The sequence below is a fragment of the Miniopterus schreibersii genome, assembly GCF_964146895.1.
Source record: "Miniopterus schreibersii genome assembly, chromosome: 18".
Classification (NCBI taxonomy): Eukaryota; Metazoa; Chordata; class Mammalia; order Chiroptera; family Miniopteridae; genus Miniopterus; species Miniopterus schreibersii.
The window spans coordinates 16,026,758-16,047,510 of record NC_138121.1 but is presented as its reverse complement, the minus strand read 5'-3'; the positions used below and the strand labels follow the sequence as shown (position 1 = coordinate 16,047,510).

At 50.5% G+C, this 20,753-nt stretch overlaps 1 protein-coding gene across 4 annotated transcripts in view; it reads right to left on the bottom strand.

Annotated features, from left to right (window-relative positions):
* Positions 1 to 1,484: 1,484 nt before the first annotated feature.
* The window catches only part of WWP2 (WW domain containing E3 ubiquitin protein ligase 2), a 108,381-nt gene continuing 89,112 nt past the window's right edge, over positions 1,485 to 20,753 (bottom strand). For all 4 annotated transcript variants that reach the window (XM_081118394.1, XM_081118395.1, XM_081118396.1 and 1 more), the window contains exons 11-24: positions 15,596 to 15,650; positions 12,091 to 12,172; positions 11,402 to 11,530; positions 10,936 to 11,011; positions 10,586 to 10,657; positions 10,298 to 10,386; positions 8,275 to 8,434; positions 6,781 to 6,914; positions 6,310 to 6,450; positions 5,585 to 5,705; positions 5,145 to 5,249; positions 4,169 to 4,265; positions 3,880 to 3,952; positions 1,485 to 3,360 (exon numbers count right to left, since the gene is read on the bottom strand). In XM_081118394.1, coding sequence (XP_080974520.1) covers positions 3,261 to 3,360; positions 3,880 to 3,952; positions 4,169 to 4,265; positions 5,145 to 5,249; positions 5,585 to 5,705; positions 6,310 to 6,450; positions 6,781 to 6,914; positions 8,275 to 8,434; positions 10,298 to 10,386; positions 10,586 to 10,657; positions 10,936 to 11,011; positions 11,402 to 11,530; positions 12,091 to 12,172; positions 15,596 to 15,650 — 1,434 coding nt within the window. In that variant the 3' untranslated portion in view covers positions 1,485 to 3,260. The remainder of the gene's footprint in view (positions 3,361 to 3,879; positions 3,953 to 4,168; positions 4,266 to 5,144; positions 5,250 to 5,584; positions 5,706 to 6,309; positions 6,451 to 6,780; positions 6,915 to 8,274; positions 8,435 to 10,297; positions 10,387 to 10,585; positions 10,658 to 10,935; positions 11,012 to 11,401; positions 11,531 to 12,090; positions 12,173 to 15,595; positions 15,651 to 20,753) is intronic.

Below are 20,753 nucleotides of genomic sequence, written 5' to 3'. Positions count from 1 at the left end.
GCAGTGGGCTGGTGCCCGCCCCATCTATACAAGAGCATATTTAGACAGCTTACCCCACAGCAGCTGAACTCCCAGCCACCACTGCCAGGCTCTGAATTATTTTTCCTGTTTTTGAACCGACCTTCTTGTTTTTCTTTTATGTTTTGTGTCTTTTATTATGTTTAGAGTGCAGAGATTGATCAAATCATGAATTCACTGTGCCATCTTGATGAAATCAATCTTGGTTTCTAACACTATTTTATACCAAAAAGAAATACTCCTAGTGGAAGGGTTGACTGTGTTTGGGGCAATGGAACTAAAGTTGGGAATAGAACATTATGTAGAAATGATCTTTTTTTCAAAAAGAAAAAAAAGATTATTGCCACTGGGACCAGCTGATTTGGAGTTAGGCCCTGAGTCTATGTGGATATTCAAAGGCCACAAATAATGGAAAATAGTCAATGAGAAGCCGCATGCTCTGATCTGAGTCACTTGAGTGGTGCCTGATGCATGCAGTGGGGACTACAGAAAAGTCAGCTTGACCGTGGGACCGGAACCAACCTCAGAATCAGAGGGACCTAGATAAATGGTATTTAAAATTGGATTCAAGGGGTAGACAAAAAAAATTAAAATAATAAAATAAATAAAAAATAAAAAGAGGTGGATTGTAGGGAAATGAGCTAAGGTAGTAACTTTGGGCACTGGCTCCATTTTCTTCCCCAAGATGAGGCTGGGGCGTTGTTGATGCTGAGTTTGGCTCGAGAGCCAGGAGAGACCGCTGTTTGTCAGCATTCCTCTAACTGGAAGTACACAGATCGTTAGGGTGAGTTTTTCTGGAAGGGTGAAGTGAGCCCTAATATTGAATGGCAGTGGGGAAGCTAAAACTGAGCTTTCCAGACCAAGTGAGATCCCACCTTATGTTAACTTTTAATGGCACCTGAGAGACCCATTAGGGACCTTGGATGACAGTCAATTCTGTGTCAAACACATCGAGACCCATCAGCACGGTAATCTGTCCCATCTGAACTCTTAAGTACTCAAAAAAGTAGGTGGCAAGCCCCTATACGACCAGGAACTCAAGATCAGAGAGTCCTGCCATCATCGTGGAATTCAAGAAACACCAAGAAATGTTTCTGGAATGAATAACTGCCCAGAACGCTGTCTCCAGGACCTGGCTTCCAAAGCCTGTCCAACCTGCAGCCTCACCTGTTGGGTGATCTGGCCCCACAGCAACTGCTCAAAGAAACCCAGGCCTGTCAGGGGGAGGCTAAGGACACCGAGAGGGTGCAGTGAGGCAGCTGACCAAGGGCTGACGCCAGTGGCCCCTGGACCAGGACTTGGCCCCCCATCAGAAGTGCGGCTGTCTTGGTCAATGACGCACACGCTTCTCAAAACCAACAAGGTCATGGAACTTCTGTCCCTGTCCAAACCTGTAGGGTCTGTCGGACCCAGAGGCCTCTCATCTGTGACAGTGATTTTTGGAGGAAACACGCCAACACCACCCACAGCTGCTGACTGTTTATTGCACAAGAAACTGGCAATTCCGAGGCAAGGCGCTGGGCATTACAAAACAGTTTGATGGCCAACCCAGAGCTACCGAAGGACATTCCGTGGACACCTGTTATATGTACACACACGTATGTATACACACGCGCACATAAACACACTCTGAACACACATGAGCCCAAGGCTTCCAAACTCCGCATGGCAGCTCACATCCCAACCCCTGATGTGGCGAGTTGCTGCAGGGAAGCACAGCAAATGACTCCAGGGAAGAAAAAAGGTTGAGCTGCAGTGAGCTGCGCCATTCAAATCAGCACAGACGAACAGCAGACACGGGTGTCCCTCCACAGGCCAAGGGAAAGGACACAGATCTGGGAACACAAAACTATCCTCCAAAGGCCCATGACCGGTCTGGGGGCCTGCCTGGGGTTCCAGGAAGTTGGAGCTAGTCTGCAGCTGGTGCTCAGCATAAGAACCTTGAGGGGCTGGATCGGGGAGTTCATGACAATCACGGCTTCAGCATCCCAGAGGAGCCTGTTTTTCTTGAAGATATTAATACATGGCAGAATGCCCATGACGGAGCCCGGCAGGGGCTCCAGAAATCAAGTCAGATGTGTGCAGCAACTCAGGGCCCTTCAGCCGGCTTCCATGAGCATCGTTTCCTATGTGCAGACAAAGCCTCACTTCTAGGCAGAATGAGCACGCTCTAGGGCAGCGGGGATGCACTTCATTCTCAAAAGGGGACTAACCAACCCACCTGGAGGTCTACAGCCTGGGTGACTACATCTAGCAAAGGGCGTTCTTTTCTATCAGAGGGGGCAAGGCTGGGTGGCACTCAGGGCACCACCCCCTGCCCTCTCTGTCAAGGCTAGGGGGATGAGGCTGCTGTGAGGTCAAGCTGCCTGAGCTCATTGAACTGCTAATCTGCTTCCCAAGAGGAGCAGCTGTTCGGGAAATTCTTGAACCAACAGTGCTGGGTCCCTCAAAGTCCCAGCAACACCTGGTGCGCCAGCTCCTCAAAAGAGACAGTAGCATACCACCAACAAAACACCAGGCAACCCTACACACAAAACGCTTCAAGTTTAGGTAAAGGGAAAAGAAAGTCTGAGCTTGCTGTTTCCATCTCACTGACATCCAAGAAGCTGGCACAACCCTTGGCTGGCTGGGAAGGGTGAACTGGCCAGCCCTGAGTGGAGAGAGGGGCTTGCCACTCGCCTCCATGGCTAGAGCCTGCGGGGGAGGGAAGACAGCCTCGATCCAGAGCTCTGGGTATGGGAAGAGCTCCTCTCTCTCAGACCTTCATTTTATACAGATCACTGGAAAAGTTCTATTTAAAACAAAACCTCTTTTACTGGCAAAGACCCTGGGCTTTCTCAGCTCAGTTACCCCGAGCGGCCAGTCTCCTTCTTGCCTAACTAGCCCAGGAGGCTGGGCTTGTGCTACAGCCCTTCGGCACAGGTGCCCTCCCTTGTACACTCACGCACACCTAGGGTTGGCCTTAGGGGAGGAGGCTCAGTGAGCTTTGCAGAGGGTCAGCCCTCCAGACTGCAGTGGGTGACGGGGTTAAGGTGACTAGGGGGCTTTATTCCAGACTGCCACCAGTGGGTAGGAGGGAGGGGTGGGCAGGGCCTCTTGAGGTCAGGCTCTGCTGCCACCAGCCTGATGACAGTGGTCCCACCATCTGCGGGGCCCTCCCAGGGGCTGCAGCCAGCAGCCTCTCAGGCAGGGAGGACTCGTGACTACATGTGTGCAGGGGGCATGGGAGAGGGCAGTCTCAGTTACTCCTGTCCAAAGCCCTCGGTCTCCTCAATGGCGTAGAGCAGCTTCTCTTTCAGTTGTTCATAGCTCTTATACGGTGGGAGATCCAGACGGTTGAAACTGTTGAGAGGGGGTGGAGGACAGTCAGCATGGGGAGGTCAGGGCTGCTGGCCAAGGAGGGTCAAAAGCGTTCAGGCAACTGTGGCTCAACCATACCACCAACCAGCTGGTGAGATGCCAAAACAGGAACATCAAGGACCCTGTTTGCCAGGCCTTAAAGCTTCATGTTCCTGGACCAGAGGGGTTAGGAAAGAGGACAGGCAGCCAGGGAAATAGGAACTGGGCAAGAGGGCACTTGGGCCAGAATCTCTCTGCCTACTGGAATATAAGTGTTTTAATATTTAATACCTGGCATGACCGTCAGGGTGCATGCCTGCTGCCACAACTCCCAAAAGATCAGAGGCCCTGACAAAGGCAGCCGGGCACATCACAGCCCTCCCCTCCAACCCAACACCCCAGAGCCATGCAAAAGTTGCTGGAGTCAAGGCCCCAAAGTCACCCTGTCCACTGGGCTGCCCTTAGGAGCTCATCAGGTCTGTGAGGTCCCACCCCACATCCCAGTAAAACCAGCAGGCTCACCAGGTGTGGCTTCTGGGCAGCCAGGTTTCCTTGCCAACCTTGTCGATGCAAAATTTCTGTGGTCCATTGCTACCTGTTATCCAAAGAAACACACCTTATGCAAAGGGACTATCCCTTCCTAAGGCAGGACCCTCTGACTCCACCCACAGATGGCTCAGCCCCAGGGGGCATAGGCCACAGACTTGCCCCTCCCACTGACTTGCTTCCAGGAAGACACTAGGTGCCACCCTCCCTTTGAGCTATCCTCACCAGCCCCCCAAGAGTGCCAGCTGCACAAGGGAAGACGCACCAATGAGTTCGGCAAATCCGCCGACAGGCAGACGGCAGGTCCCTGTAACAAACTGCAGTAGCCGGATACTTTTCTCGTTGTCCATCTCCTTCACCACCTGCAACTCCGAAAGTCAAGGCAGGTGGGTGACTCCCCTGGCCCTGCTCTTCACCCTACCCTGTAACTCTCCTCTTTGGGGCTGAGAACACAAAGCCCAGATGGCCGGAGTGACAGCCACCAACCAGGGAAACCCCAAAGCTGCTCCCTCTAAGAGGCTGTGTTTACAGAGCATTCCCCCAGTCCACGGGACAGCTGTCTCAGGAACACCTCAGACCAGTATTCTCTTCTCCTACAAGTTCTACTTTTTAAAATATACTAAAAATGGGAGTGACTGCTTAATGAGTACAGGTTTTTGAGGGGGGGGAGACAAACTTTTCTGGAATTAGCTAATTGTGATGGTTACACAATAGTTTGAAAAGTCACCGTAAAAAGCCACTGAATTGTATACCTTAAAATGCTTAACATGGTGAAGTTTATAGTATGTAAATTTCACCTCAGCCAAAAAATTTACATATAGTTATTCTCTTTTTGTGTATTTGCTGTATTTCATAATGACAACACCACCCGCACACATAAAGGAACCAATTCATTATACACAGGTCGATGAGCTCAATCAGTTTCTCTGGATCCAGGCATATGCTTCCCGGTCCCACCTGGCTCCCCTCCTGCACACCAGCACTTAGAGCTGACCCCAGCTGACCACTGACACTGCTATCAAATGCACTGGCTACGACCCAGCTGCAACAGCTCCATTTGTCCTGAGACTGGGTTTTTCATCTCCTTTGGCAAGTTGTGGGGGGAGGTGAGAAGAGTGTCAAAGATGGGAGAGGTGATAACACAAGGGTCCTTGGGTATGAGATCTAGCCGGGTCTTCTTTCCCTTGGTGGGATGCAGTAACACCCCTGCTGAGACCCTTGCCTGACCTGGCAGGACCCACCTGCCAGAACCACTGGATCTGCTTGCTGTTCTTGGTGTAGTGCCGGTAGATGGTGTTCTTCTGCCAGTCGTTCATGTCTATCTCCTGCATGCCACACAGCATCAGCTGCAAGGGAAAGAAAGGGTGTCAGCTCTGCAATGCTGACCCCTCCCCACCAGCCCTTCGCCCATTCACCAGCAGATGGAACCACCCCAAACAGCCAATATTTCTGCTGGCAGTTTTAATCATATGGATGACACAGATCTTGCACATGGACTTCCTCAAACCAGGGCACAGGGAGGGGTGGGTGTGAGGACCCAAATCAAAGTTATTCGCCTGCTTCCACAGTACTGGGGAGTGTGGGTTCTACTGGGAGTTTCTGTGGGTCCGCAGTGAGGCTATCAAAGGGCAGTATTGCCCCAGAGGCAGGGGCTTAGGGTTCCAACAACTTTCTCACTCACCTCCAGCTCTTTCTCATCAAAATAGCGCAACCACTCCAGGGGGGCCACCTCGTTGAAGCCGTCCAGGAAGGCTTTGGTTTGCTCCTCCACGCCCCGGGTGAAACGCCAGTCGGTCAGCAGCCTAAAACCAAAGACCGGCTGTCAGTGGATCCTAGAGGAATCTGCTGAGACTCGACTTCTGGCACCACGAGTCCTGGCGGCTGCTGGCCCCAGAGCAGAACCTCTTAAACCTCACAGCAACCCGGAGATGCATGAGGCTTTGAAATCACCACCTCCTCCTCCTGCTGTCGAATGAGCCTCAGACGTATAGATGTTAAAAGACTAAACCAAGAGACCTGAAGAACATGCACACACGTACATGAAATAGTGGGTTTAAGCACACAGGACACAGAAACCCTTCCAGTTAGGAGAAAAAAGAGAGATGTCTAAGTTTCGGACCTGCAGTCAGGAAGTCCACCACATGGGGAAAAGGAGAGCAAACGGGAGCTGTACTGGGCTCTGGCTTTGAGCTCTGGCTCCTCCAGCTCTGGTCAGCATGCGACCAGCCATGGCAGCCATCTAAAGCCCATGTAAGATGGGAGGTTTCTATGATCCCTGGTAACCCATGGCCCACGCATGGGGCCTGGCTGAAGAGGGCACCCAGAAACAAGAGCAGGAAACCCCTTCTCTGCAGCCGCTGTGTCTCTGCCCCTCCACCCCACCCGGCCTCCCAGCACTTGACTCACATGATGTACTCCTCCTTGTTCTCCTCTGTCACTCGGATGCTCTCACCACCTTCTTTCAGCTCGTGGGTTGTCACCTTGCCCAAAATCTCCATGTCCTGGATGAAGTACAGCTCTAGGCCACACTCTTCTAGATTGTTCTCTCTGGGGGCACGAGAGCACAAGAGGGAAGAAGTCTGTCTTAGAAGCATCTTCTCTCGATCCTACTCCATCACTCACTTTCAGTGCCCATGGAACACAAGAGCTCAAAGGTGGCCCAGAACCCAGGACAGTGGCCCAGGCCTTCTCCCTGATGAAAGGAGAGAATTCTGGAGCTGATCTATGGGGGCCCTAGAAGCTGAGCATCTCCACAAGAACTTGTATAACCTGGGTAAGAGGTCGGGGCCACTATGGCAGAGAAAATAAAGGCCATGGGTACCTACTCCCAACCAGAGATCCCTCTCCTCCCAACAAGGGGCAAGCGAGGGGACTCACTTGATCCAGATGATAGAGTTGTAGAATTCGGGGTCGATGGATTCCAGGTCTTTCAGGGTTGGTCTCTTGTTGAGCATCCTCTTGTAGAAAGGGAGGGTGAAGCCTGTGTCAATGAACTTTCCATGGTATAGAGCCTGTGGAAGGAAGAGACATAGCAGAGATTTGGTGTTCCCAAGGCAGGCTCTAGTATGCTCTGTATCAAAGCCTGGTCACTGTCAGTGTCCCTCTGTCCCAGAGAGCACCTCAGTCAGCACCCAGCACCCAACTGGACCCAAAGGGAGAGTCTGGGAAATAAGCAACACTCTTTGTCCTGACTGGGACCTTGCGACAGACTCTAATCTCACCTGCAGACCACAGGGATGGAGCAGAGCTGGGTGACTCAGGAACTCACCTCTAGGCCCTCTACCTGCCCAGCATACCTGGCTGCCAGCTCCCTGCTCCAGCAAAAATGTGCCCCACACTCACAGAGAAGACTCGGTGAACACAGCTCCAGGTGGCAGCCCTGACTCACTGACGCCCAGAGCTGGGCAGTACAGGCAGCCAAAAATAATGCAGACGCCGTTGACGGCGAGAGCTGGCGGGCCAGCGGTGAGTAATAGTCTAGGGTTTTACTGGCCTGGCCTGTCGGCTTCTGGGCCAGGCAGGTCTCTAGACCTGGGAAAAATGTGCCCACTTCCTGAGCCCAACACCTTGGCCAAAAACTTCCAGACCAAGGAAAGGGACATATTTAGTCATGGGCTCTTGGGTCCTCCTGAGAGGGGAACAGGGTGAAGCAAAGGCAAGTTAGCAGGGAAACATCTCAAACTACTAAATACAGATGGCATGGGACTGTGGCTCCCATGGGCTCTCCCTCCTCAGTCCTGGTTCTGCATACTCGCAAGACACTCAACAGGATGCATGGGCCATGACCCTCTTCCTCATTCACGTTATATTCCTATTTCTAGGCGAATACAGATGATGCATGCAACTCCCCCTTCCCTACCTTGCCCAGCTCCTGATGGATGCCGCCTACATCAGGCACCAACTGGTCCACTAGGGTCTTTTCTAAGCTAGTGCAGGTTCCACATCCGCTGACAGAGGCCCAAGTATCACAGAAGGACACTCCCAAATTCCCCCGCCCTGGGTTGTGACAGACAGTGGCACCCCCAGAGATGGGCAGCAGATGGGCAGTTATGGAAGTGCTTAGCCCATCATCCCAACACCCTCAACAGAGCACTTTTGAATATTCAGTGAAGCCGGTGTTGTGGGGGACCTGGGCTTTCACTCAACAAGTCCTCCACAGATCAGCAGGTAGAAACCCTCTCAATGCCCCTGGGTGGGCACTGAGAACTCTGAACTATCTCCAGAACTCTAGCTTTTTGCATGTTTAGTTAGGAGCACTGTGAGGATAAGGGTGGGGCAATTATTGGTGCGTAGGGTCTGGCCTCCTCAGCTGCCACTCCCCCCCCCCAGAGGTCTCACGGCAATGCATCTTACCATGGCAGTGCATCTTACCATGGCAATGAATCTGCCAATAAAGCGGAAGTACGTGAGGTGGTCAGGGTTGATGGAGGAGGCGGGGTTGATCTGCAGGCAGTAATTGTTCTTCCCAGCATATTCAAATAAACAATACATGGGGTTGAGCACCTCGTGGGACAGGAGGAAAAACCACTCTCTGTGAGAGAAGAGAGAAAAATAGGACTAGCAGGTCCTCCCTTGCACACCAGCACTGGAGGCGCGACTCTCCTCCGCCCTCCTGTTTCAGCTATTCTGGAGACACGTGTCCTGGGGAGTCGAGCCCACTGGGATCAGCACCTGGGCTAACCTGCAGTAACAGCGGGTCAGTGAACAGGGTGGGGTCAGACCCAGAACGAACAAGGACGACAGCCACACCTGAGGATGGCGCTCAGGAGAATGTGCGTGCGTGTATGCCGGCTCCCAGGTGGTGCGTTCCAGGACTTTATGTCTGATATCCTGGGCATCTTAATGGCAATGGGGCTCCTTGCACCCTGGGGGCACCATGCACAGTTGTGTAAGCTGTGCACTACACCAGGGTACTACCGTAAAATATCATAGATTTGCACATTTATTGCAACAATGTTCTTGCGACTAGCTGCCAAGTGGTTTTTTTCTGATAAAGTCAGAATATTGTGACCATTTCCCAACAAGGAAGTGTCTTGAGAAAGGACATCTTTTTCTAAATCTTGCAAAGGTGCTGTATGAATAGCAGCCACTCTGCTTCCACCCAACCTGAGCAGGCAGCATAGCATGAACACATGGTAATACGTTCCTAACTCCTGACGCATGAACTCTGTATTCCCTTGTACTTTGCCCTCCCCCCCCCGCCCCCCGGCCCCATTACCAGACCTTTCTCGTACTTCCACACATTCATCTGAACCAACACCCACGCCTTAGCATCTTTTTGCACCCTGGGTACAAGCCTCAAACCAGAATTCAGAGTCCTTTTTGGCTTCAGCTAAACCAGCAGGGGGACATCCCAACGGGGCCAGTCCCTGGCTGCTGGGCTCTTTGTGGCCGAGCAGATGAGGAGTCCTTCGATGCAGAGGGTGCCCCGGTATCCTGTCCGTGGTTCTACCCTGTGGTAGAACAGCATGACGTAACCTACCATAGGGTAAAACCACTGGCAGGACACAGAGAGACAGACACACACAGGGCGGGAGCCACACCAGAAGCCCACCAAGCAGAGCCTGGAGAGGAGGTCACCAAGTCACCATGGGAAAGAGAGCAATCAATCCACCGGGGCCAACACAGAGGGCAAAGCCACCAACGGACAGAGGACCAGCAGCAAATTAACCCAACACCAAGCAAGATGTCCCCACTCTGTGAGAGGTGAGTGAACTGAGCGGTCACCACAGGTTAAGATACTCCTCCTCTCTGCCAGGGCCTTTCAGCCCCATTGTCTAAGGCAATGTTTTTTCCAGAGTCTGTTAACTTTTGTAGGTGGACTGTGGCAAGGGCAAGACAATGCTTTGGGCTCTTCTTAGGGTTGTATCAGCCATTTGAATTTTATTAATCCCGTGCACATGACATGCAGCTTGATACTGACCAAGGCCCTCTGGATTTTGACAGGGGTGATACATGTCAGGTACACACCAAGATGCCCCACTTAACCTGCCCCAGCTGCCTTAAGAGTAGGAGACACCCATGGGTGATTTTAATGAACAGCTACATGGCACTGATAGTTAACCACTGTCCACAGATGCAGTGGACTGGTCGTTAACGTTCAGGAATAATGACATATTGGTTGGTGAAAGAGCTCTTGTCCTGAGCCCTCCCCGTAAAGCCCCCAGCCTCCTCATGACCTAGTAACTAAAGGGTTAGTACCTAGCCCAGCAGGGGATCCTGGGACCCAGCTCCAGCACCATTGGAACTGGCCATACCAGTGCCCACTCCTGAAGGAGCATAAGGGCACTGGCTGGCCATCAATTTGAGCAAGAAGGGGGCAGCTTTCTGGCCATGGGCCCAGTAGCCTGGGGAAGTGGGGTGCAGTGAAGCCTTCCCGGGGCACCGAGCTCACCTAGCAATTCCCCCGTAGTCCAGGCCCTCCTCGCCACGCATGATGATGTAGAGCCGGCGGCGCAGGTCATAGGGTTTCATGTTCATGATCTAGGGAGACAGAGCATCGTGGCCAGTCTGCCACTCTCCCTTCCATGGCAGCCTGGGGGCAGTGGGCAGACACCATTCACCAAGGCCCAGGCCTTAGAAACTTCCGTGCGGGTTTAACAGACCATGTGATAGAAGATAGGATGGCGGGAGGGGGACTTCTGCCTGCCTCTGGTCTTAGACAACATAATTATTTTCTAACCTGTTGGAAAGAATCCTCAAAAAGTGTCTGCCTGGAAACGCTGATCTTCACATGGCTGGGGAGGGCATTTGACTGAAAAGAGAAAAAACAAACCTTGAATCAGGCCTCAGGAGGTAATTATTCAGTCTGGTCTCCTGTCTGCATGAACAGGTTTCCCTCTCTCCCTGGGCCGTGGGAGGAGAGCCTGGTCCCCAGAAATGGGAACTGGCTTCCTGGAGACATCAAACAACTGCTCAAGGTCAAACAAGTGACCTGCCCCCACCTAACCAGGCTGCTACTGGGCTGGGAAATTGTGCTGAAATAACTCCACAACCCCAACCTCCAGGGGAGGGCCCAGTACCAGAACTCACATGGCAAAGGAAACGGAACTGGTGATACTTCCACCGAAAACTTCGGTCATATGCACCAGGGGAACCTTGCTTCGTCCTAGGAAGAGCAAAGAAGTTCTGGAATCTATGTGATTTCTCAAATATTAGCAACGTATCTTGTTAGCCCTAAGGAAACCTGGTGCTATGTTAAAGACCAGTAAGGTAAGGCATAAAAGAAAGGAAGTGACTGCCATTAAAATCTTCGGCAGATATGATAAAAAAAACACACCCTAGAAATAAAGCCAGACTTGCTTTGAGAGAGAGACAGACAGACAGACAGACACCACTGGTGTTACTCTGAATAAATAGGGTGGCCCCTTCCCTCCCTAGCCCTGCTAAAGTGGCATGGAAATTGGCCACTAGAGGGCAGTAAGAGTAGCTCAACACAGATAAACTGGGCCTGTGCTTAACAGATAACTGCAGTCTGTCGCCTGTGGAAAGTCCTTACCCTGACTCAAACCCTGGGCGAGGATCCTTAAAGGTGGTGGTACGGGTATTGTGGTCCACAAAGTAGCGCACCCCCTCACTGGTATACTTCATCTCCCACCCTGGGGGCAGAGCTGGTTCCTGGATCATCCTGGAAACATGAGGAAAGGGGGGTTAAAGGGTTAGCCTCACCTTCTGGGCCTCAATGCTTAGGAGGCTGGGGTCTCCAAAGTGCTCCTTTCTCTCTGCTTTCACCCCAGGCTCTGCAAAACTTGAGTGTGGGCCTTGAGGAAATATACCTGGTACCACCCAAGTGAGGACAGTTCTACAGAAGAAACAGGTCATTTATTGTCTCAAGGCCAAAGAACTAGCTCTAGGTGGCCATGGCGATGGCCTGAGTGGGCACCAGCAACCCTGAGGCACCAACTGCCCCAGTCCCAGACTAGCTTCTGGGGGGTGGGGGGTGTGACATATAGGGTGAAGTCATGTTATCAGCAGCTTGCATAATCAGCACAGAGACCCTGCAGGCCACTGTCCATATGCCAGGAAGGTCAATTTAAGGACCTCACTTTTAGGCTCTCAATAGGCTGACACTCGTATGAGGCTGAAGGTCCCAGAACATTGGCCACAGAAGACAAATGCAGTCCAAGCCACTTGGCCAATGCTGGAGCTACACAGGGCCCACCCACCCCTCCCAGCCTGAGCTCTTACCCCTGGGTCCTCGGGTCCTCCCACTGGGTGGTGCGTGTGTTATGGTTCACGTAATACACCCGTCCATTGTCCTGTCTCTTCTCTGCCAGGGGGAAGACAGAAAAGAGGACAATCAGACTGGGATGCTTTGAGCCATGTTCTCTCCCCTCTGGCTGCCTCCTTCCAGGTGCTGGGTCCGACTTTCTGCGCTGTCCCCGACCTGTTAGAGAAGTGTAACCGGTGAAAGCCTGGCTCACACACATCTGTCACAGGCAAAAAAGACAAAGAGAATCTTTCCCTATTGGGGAGTGGGGGAGGGACAGACACATTTCCAACTCAGGATCAAGCACTGTCTTTGGTTTGTTGGAGGGAGGGGAGCAGTGTGGCAACATGGAGGGGGAGTGGCCGGCTAAAACCAGAGCCATAATTGCATCCAGCTGTGTGCAAAGTGGAGGCACAGCCAGCCTCCCCTCAACTGAGGTCCCACCCCCACCAGGCGCCCCTCAACCCTGGTCCCAGCCCCACCAAATCTGTGATAGCTGGTCTCTGGTGCTGCAACAGCTCTGCACACAGAGTGCAGGGACCCAGGCGCCTGTGGGGCTACATTTTCCTTTATACCTCTCTGATCAGCACTCAGAGCCTATGTACCCTCTACTTTACCTTTTTTCTCCTGCTCAAAGGGAAAGTTTTGTTCTAAAACTCTCACATCCCAGCCAAACCTCTAGGTTGCATATGTGCAAAATGCCAGGGGCTGCGGCACTTACAACACCCATCTAGTCCTTACACCTAAGTGCATCCTTCCAGACAGGGCAGTGTTGGGAGATCTCAGAAATTCTTCCTCTCTCCTCTGGACAATCTTTACTCTCCTGCCCTTTACCAGTGCACTGATGATGGCTCTGGGGTCCTCCAGGGCGGGAGTCTGGGCATCAGGGACAGACCCAATTCTAGGGGATTCCAGACTTTGAAAAAGGTTAAAAGAGTCACCCCATCAGCTCTGGATGGCAGGCAAAACTAAGGGCAAGGCTCAGAACCCATGACAGGTCACCTTTCCCAGGAAGTTTCTGAGCCTTCAAGGCTGTTTCTGTCTTGAAAACAAATGATGCTAATGGCCCTCTCTCACTTCCGACAACAAGGCAAAATTAAAGAAATAAAAATAATCAGTTCCAGAAGCTAAAAGGGAAACCAAACACTGAAAAGGAGCAAAACTGGGAGGCCCAGCCCCCTCCCCTCAAGTACCAGGGTGCAACATTCCCAATATCAACCCAGGCTCTTGGTCTCTGTCTACCTTACCTGGTATCCATCACTCAACAAACATTTTAAAGACACAAACAAAAGGAAAAAAAGGTGCCCAGAATTGCTATAGAGAAGCTGTGGGACTGTCCCACAGGAGACGGCTTCCCGAAAGGGCTCCGCAGGGAGGGAGGGGCTGCTCCCGGCCAGAGACTTCGCTTTGAACTAAATCCTCACCAACCACGGGGCTGGGGGCCTGTCCAGTCGGTCTGAGGCCTGAGCCCTTGCTTCTGGCAGTTCCCTGCATGGAGGGCCTCTCATGGTCCACCGGAACTGCTTTGCTGAATACAACTTCATTGTGGGGAGGCCAGGAGAGTCCTTGAGAACATCTAGCTCAACCTCATTTAGGGAGAAATGGACTCGCGAACATTCGGTCATACGCCCAAGGTCAGGGCTGCTGAAGAGATGTGGATCTAAAACTGAGAGGTCCTGAGTACTGAGCCGATGCTCAGGAAGGACCATGGGGTCTCTCATGGGGGAGCAGAAAGGGATGCAGGACTGACAGCAGAACACAGTAGACTTGACAGAAGGCTCATGCTAAATGCAATTCTCATTTAGTTTTGCTGCTCTTTCTGTTCAACTCTCCCTGGGGAAGTGGCCCTGCACCGGCCTCGGAGAAGCCAACACAAAGCCCAAACGATCTGATTAGGAAGATTCCCTGGCCCTTGGCCAGATGTTCTTCTTTCTCAGGTACATACCATTGTCGTCTTGTGTGTTTTCCTCCTCATTCGTAAACAGCACTGACTCCAACCATGGCCCCTACTCCCATCTCACATATTTCACACTTGGCTTCTGGGAGCTGTTTATAAGTCCCTATAGCTCCTCTTACTTGGTGATCATCATTTAGCTAAACCGGTACAGAATAAATTACTTGACTACAGAGAAAGGTACCACTCTGGGTCCCCAGCTCTGGGTCACAGTGTCTACTGGCTGCCAAACAGCATTACAGAGTCCTGTTTAATCTGTTGAGTTTCCCCCTATCTGGCTAGGAACTCTATACTGGACTCCCTCACATTTGACTTGCTGCCAAACTCTGAGATAGCAATGGCCTTTCATCAGCTCAGGGAGCAAGGTAGATCACATGCATTCGGAAGGGATTCCCCAGGAAAATCAAGAATTGTGTAGAGGCCTCCCTGATACATCCCACTAGGAGGAGGAGGTCCCTCCAGTGTTTGGAATGCAGTGGTCATTCACTAAGTGATACCCTACAGGTCCTAGGGGGTTGATGCAACCTCGTAAATTACTACCAGGGAGTAGTTGTGTCTGCACCATGAGGATTAGATGCTCAACCTGTCATTGTCAGCTTCTCCATCTTCAATGGGGAGCACGCCCCTGCCCAACTTAATACCATCTGTGAATACCACCAAACCTGCATTTACTGTTTTCTACTGGCCTAACCAATCAATTAAACCCAAAACATGCCAATTCCTGCCAAAACGGTCCTTTTTAGCTCCCAGGAACTCTTGCCGATTGAACAAAACCCTGACCCAGCTCAGAGAGCTACAGAAAGCCCTGAGTCTCACCATCTCTAATGACCCCTTTTTGCATGACCATGCCTTCCTGAAATAGCCATAAAGTCTGTAATTTCTCTCAAGTCATAGATGCCCATCTAACTCATTACTGCAAATCACACCAAGGACTTAGAATAGGTAGGAGGCAGCTGCCAATGACAAGGAGAATCCAGTGATGTACTTTCATAGAGTTGCCACCCCATGCTCAGCTGGCTTCCCTCTGGCCCCTTACACAGCTGTGTCCCCCCAAAAAGTGAATTCCATTAGTCAAAATTAGGCTGAAGTCTTCCAACATCTCAGTTGCAAAGGAAGGTTTGGTAAGGTGCCTCCTTTCAATCACATGGCCACAGACCTGAAACAAATGCATCTGGGAGTCAGCCAGCATCAAAATGTCTTAGTGACAGGATGGATTGTTGGGTAGACACCTTGAAAGTCAGACCAAAACCCAACAGTACCACAGCCACTGGGGACTTCTTTCGTAGGGTCACCCTCCTTCAGCTACGGCAGGTGAATGCTATAGGATAGGAGAACTCCATTACTTTCCCAGCCTTCTGGCTCCATTGCCTGCAATTTCTCTGACGGGGCATCCCCACAGAGCATGCTGGAGAGAAGTGAAAGGGGAAACCGAGGGAGGGGAGTAAGGGAGACTCTCAGGGAGGGGACAGAGCACGGTGGAGCATCAGCTGAGGGAGGCTAAGGGCACAGAAGCAGGGCTCAGTACTTACCCCAGCCAGGAGGGAGGGGGCCCAGTGGGTCATGGTCGGTTGAACCACTCGAAGACTAAACACAAGAAACACAGCAGAACACAGAAGTTAAAAAAATGCCGATGGTTAAAAATAAATTCATAGATAAAACTAAAAATGCCAACAATTCATTTCCACATCTGGGCTCTTTGTAGAGGAGATAGTGGGGCCTTAGGTGGCATCTGCTCCCCTCAAAGGTCTTTTCCAAAAAAGAAAAACTGAAAAAGAACCCTGCGCACAGAGGACCCAGATAGGTTTTGGAAAGGGTGGAGTGAGGGGGAGGAAGAGGTGCGCAGATGAAGGTGGGCCAGGGCCCGGGAGGCAGCGGGCTGGCCCCAGGCATGGCCGAAGGGACCGGAGCCGGACTGCTGGCGAGCTCAGCCAGCCCAGTGCCTCTGCTCAGCTCCTACTCCCCGCGGCCAAGGCAACTGAAATCACCACCACCTCCAACTTTCTCCAAGAACCACACACACGGGAGGGGAAAAAATATCGCAGGCCTTTCCAATGAAATCATTCCCACAAGCCCTGCCCACGCCCAGAGCTTCCTGGCTGGGGGCTGGGCCCTCCTCCCTCCACCTCCCTCCTGGGTGCGCTGGGAGAGGGAGCAGGGTGTGCAGCATCAGCCCAGACTGAGGGCACATTCATGCCCCAGGCCCCTCACCTCCCCCAGGAATGTTTTGCTTCCCTTCACAAAGCACCTTTATTCTCCTCAGCCTGAACCTGAAGTTGCTCAGTGTTCTGCTTGTGCCTGTCTGGGAGGTGGGGCTGGGGGCGAGGTGGCAAGAGAGAAGGGGAGACAGGAGAAAGGAAGGGGAGCTGACTCCAGGACTTCATGGTCGCTGTTTACATTAGAACCCCCCACCCCCAGCCAAATTCTGCTGCAAGGTCCCTAGGGCAGGGCTGCAGTGGACCGAGAGTTCTCATATCCTGCGGGGAAGGGGGTGCTGTCAGAAAGTCTTCATAGTTAAATAAAACAAGTATTGTTCTGAGCTTTCCTTCTTTCTCTCTCTCTCTCTCTCTCCTTTTCTGAAACATTTTTATTTCACTTACTAAAATTTAATCGTTACATTAGGGGATCAAGTTCTCAATGCAGACTTCGAGCTGCTTGGCTGGCCCCTTTGGAGCCACACACAGGCATGAGGATGAATGGAGCTCAGTCTCGGCTTGAGAAAACATTGGTGGAACTCAACTGCCAACGAACCCCCTTTCACAGCCACCCTCCACCCCCCAGCTGAAAGGACAGAGAAACCTTCTTTCCGAGGTGGCAGCACAAGCAACTCTCCCAAAGCAAGTTCCAACAAAGACGTTTAAGTCTTGAAACCATAGGTTCCTTGATGGGACAGAGCCCCCTTTCAGCAACGGGCCTCCAACCCAGCAGAATGAAACTGCACCAAGGTGTGGGAAGCAGGCTGTCCTCGATTTAGGGCACGTTACTGCCAGTGTAACGTGGAGGACGTGCTCAGTACCTCCACCACAATTCAAGTTTGTCTGGTGGTTACTGAAAAAGACCTCCCGAATTCACAGTGGTCATTTTGTTGGGTGTGGGGTGCAGCATCTCATAAAACCCAAGTTCCTCCAAGTTTGTTTTGTAGTTCATACATACGAACAGTAGGCACAGAACCTTTTGGCAACAGAAGGAAAGGACCTAACGTGTGAAACACGCATGCATTTCAGATAACGAAGCCAAATACAATGCTGCGGGGTAAGTACTGAGCTGGAGCAATGACCGTGCAGAAGAACCACAAAAAAGGTCATTTTAAGAACTGAAAAGAAGCATTTGGTGCAAAATTGTTTGCTGCTTCAGGTCTTTTTTTTTTGGAATGAGTGGACAATCTGCAAAGCATTCAGGTGCTCTGATGGGATATTAGCTCCCAACTGATACCAACTGGTTTCAGTGGACTTATAGGCATCTATCGCTTAACTATATAAATCAAAAGACCAAATGTCTTTACTAACAGCCTCTGTGCCCTGCACTGAACTACAAACAAAAAATATTTATCAGCTAGCAAATATTCCCTTTCCCAATACCATGGCACCTAGGGTATAGGCACATGACTTAAGAGCAGCCAACCAGATGCACCCACACTGAACTTGCAGGGACCGACATGAAAGCATGGGGCTGTTGGCCACGTCTCGCTGCTGCAGTAGCGGCTACAGCCCATTGGAGCATCAAGTATTCAATAGCAATGGAGGGGGCGATGTCCTACGCAAACTATTCTTTTGCCTGGCCTACCCCTGGTTTTCTGCCAGAGCTTGGTTCTTCATCGTTCTGTTAGTTCCGTTAATTCCCATTTGATAAATTCTTTTTCTGCTTAAGTTTAACCAAGTGGGTTTCTATTAGTCATCAAAATGAACACTGACTAGTATACAAAACACAGGGAGGAGAATAAAAAAAATGATCAGCCCTTTTCTTAATCCATGGCTTTTTAACGTCACAAACTTCATACAGTGTCGGCCCTCTTTGTTAAAGTGTTGTTTTTTAAAAATTTCTTCAGCATCCTCCTCTTCCCACCCTATCAGATGCACATCCCCAGCACCTGGAGAAGAGTGAAGAGGAAGCAGAGAGGGAAGGGGGAGAGACCAGAGACAGACACACACAAACACATGAAACAGAGTCACCGGAAGCCAAGATGCATTAACAATTTTACCTCTTACAGTTAAAGCAAAGTACTTGACTATTTTGGATGTTTCTTCTCTAATGTACATAGTACAACGTGAGAAATAAGAAAAGGAAGTTGACAGAAGCCAAGGAGAAATAAAAATAAAAGCTACCCATCATGGCCAGGAAACCAAAACCCCACATCTCTAGTGAGCCAACCAATTGCCCCTTCCCTTCTACCACACTTCCCCGAAGTGAATGATCCCTGGCACACAGTGGAAAATTGCAGAGAAAGGGGCATGGAGGGATTATAGTTAGAAGAGAGATCCTAGGATGTGCAGGTGACTCTAAGAGACAATGCAGTTTCCTTTATTACTAGGAACAGAAAGGAAAGCTGCTGAATAATTTTCTCGGTGAGTGTCCCTGGGTTGGGAGATCCGGGGTACAGGCCATAAGCCAAACAGCTCACGTGAGTTCAATTCCCTCAGGGAATAAGCAGTAAGTTCCAGCAATATTTTAAGATACAAACTCAGAAATAAAGAATGTCTAGTAAATACAACTGAGGGCAAGAAAGGCTCTGGGAAGGGTATAAAGGTTACAGTGTGGAAGGCAGGCTCCTTTTTTTTCCCAATGATACACTCAGTGGGTGCAGAACAAAACCCAGGTGCTTGAGAATTCAATCCAAGGGGCCCTCTGCGGAGTAAGAACCAAGCTATCTATTTCTGGATAATGCAATTTGGCGCCCTCACATTAGGAGCCAAAGAATGATTTGCATCAATCCTGCCGACACTAGATACCTCCTTCAGTTATTAGGAGAAGACCAAAGTGGGAGCAAAGGAAGAGGTATCACAGAAATAGCAGCAGATGTGAGACGGGTCCCGTCGCAATGCACAGTGTGCACGGCCGGGCCCAGCATCCCCAGTGGATGCAGTGGGAACCCGAAATAGAGAGCAAAATGAAAGTGCACAGTGAACACAAGCATGTGAACGACGATCATGAGCAACAAAGGCGCTGGGAGCTTAGGAAAGGAAAACATGTCAGAAGTAAGGGAGCAGTAACAGAGACTGAAAAAGGTGTGTATTGAGGCAGACAGCAAGAAGGAATTGCAGGATGTGATCTGGGATTCCCTTGGTTTCCATTTTGAACTGTATTTTGTGTTCTTTGCAGGGCAGCAAAGAACAGGTCTCACTTTCAGCCCCACAGGAGGAGGAGGAGGGGAAGCCACTGGTATAGTATCAGCTCTTAAGTCTACCAAGTCAAATCCTGGGCCAAGGCCAAACCCCAAAATAACTCCATGAAAGTAACTCTTCTTACTTGTAACCAGGACATGGCACCATAGCAAACAAGAGGGGCAAACCAAACCCAGCAGGGAGGGAAATCAACAGAGAGACATTGAAAGCTGACCCAAAAAATAAGAGTCTTGTTTCAGGGAGAAACAGGAACCATCACCTCCATCCAGAACTCTCCTGAATCCCCAACCACGCTGAGAAAACCGTATTATAGCACTTAGGAAGAAAATTTTTTTAGCACTTTATTTTTACTTCTAGGAGACCCTCTAAGTCGAAGCTCTTCCTCTGCAGGCCCAGAATGATGCTGCTAAAATGAGAGAGGCAGGTAAGCGGAACGAATGTGCCAAAGACCAAGCAGACGTGAATTCCACAATCTTCCCTTTCACACTCCAAATATCTCAGTCAACCTACAGAACTTACTTGGTACATGGTAGACAACAAAGAAAATTCCTTTAATGGATTCTTTTATAGCTTGAAAAGTTGAGTGCACGCAGGGAGACAGAAACATGTGAGATTCCTAAAATGTGTCCTTGTCTTGAAGTCAAAGGACAAAGATGCCCACACCTTCTCAGTTTTCCAGGTACAACCACCCAAGAAAATGGCAGGCAAGGTCTTTGGGGTCTAGCTCAAGAGGGACAATTTCTGAAATGCAGAGAATGACCAGATCCCATCCAATTTTGAAACATGCCAGAACCAGATACCAGGTCGTGGAACGGGAGGCCTGGTATAAGGACATAAGTAGTGCTGCACCTGGTAGAACACCAGGGTGTTTCAGCTGCTTTTCTTGGATGCATTTAATGTGACAAACACCATGCTTTCTGCTCACCCATGTTAAGCAAACTGAGGTCCTCATCAGTTTCCTCACAATATAATGAGCATCAGCCCCCACAGACAGCAAAGGGGACAAGCCAGCCCAAGGAGATACCATCATGTCTTATGGTTAATGGTGTGGCTCCTGCTTTGAATGAGCAGAGACAGAGCTGCAAACAAAGGCAAAGCTGATAATGAACTCTACTTAATTAAATGGAATTAAAGATTTTCTGAGCATCATACTAAGGTAGAATCTGATTTAGAAATGGGTTGAGGGGTTAAAATTCATTTCAAATAGCAACAATGTGGATTAAACACAGTGATTAAATGTTGTGGACCAGCTCAAAAAGTTTCCAACCTCCACTCCACCACATCCTATGCGGATCCTACACAGATCCCAAACTTCATGTTCAAGGTTATGAGAAAATGCAATCAGGGTTCC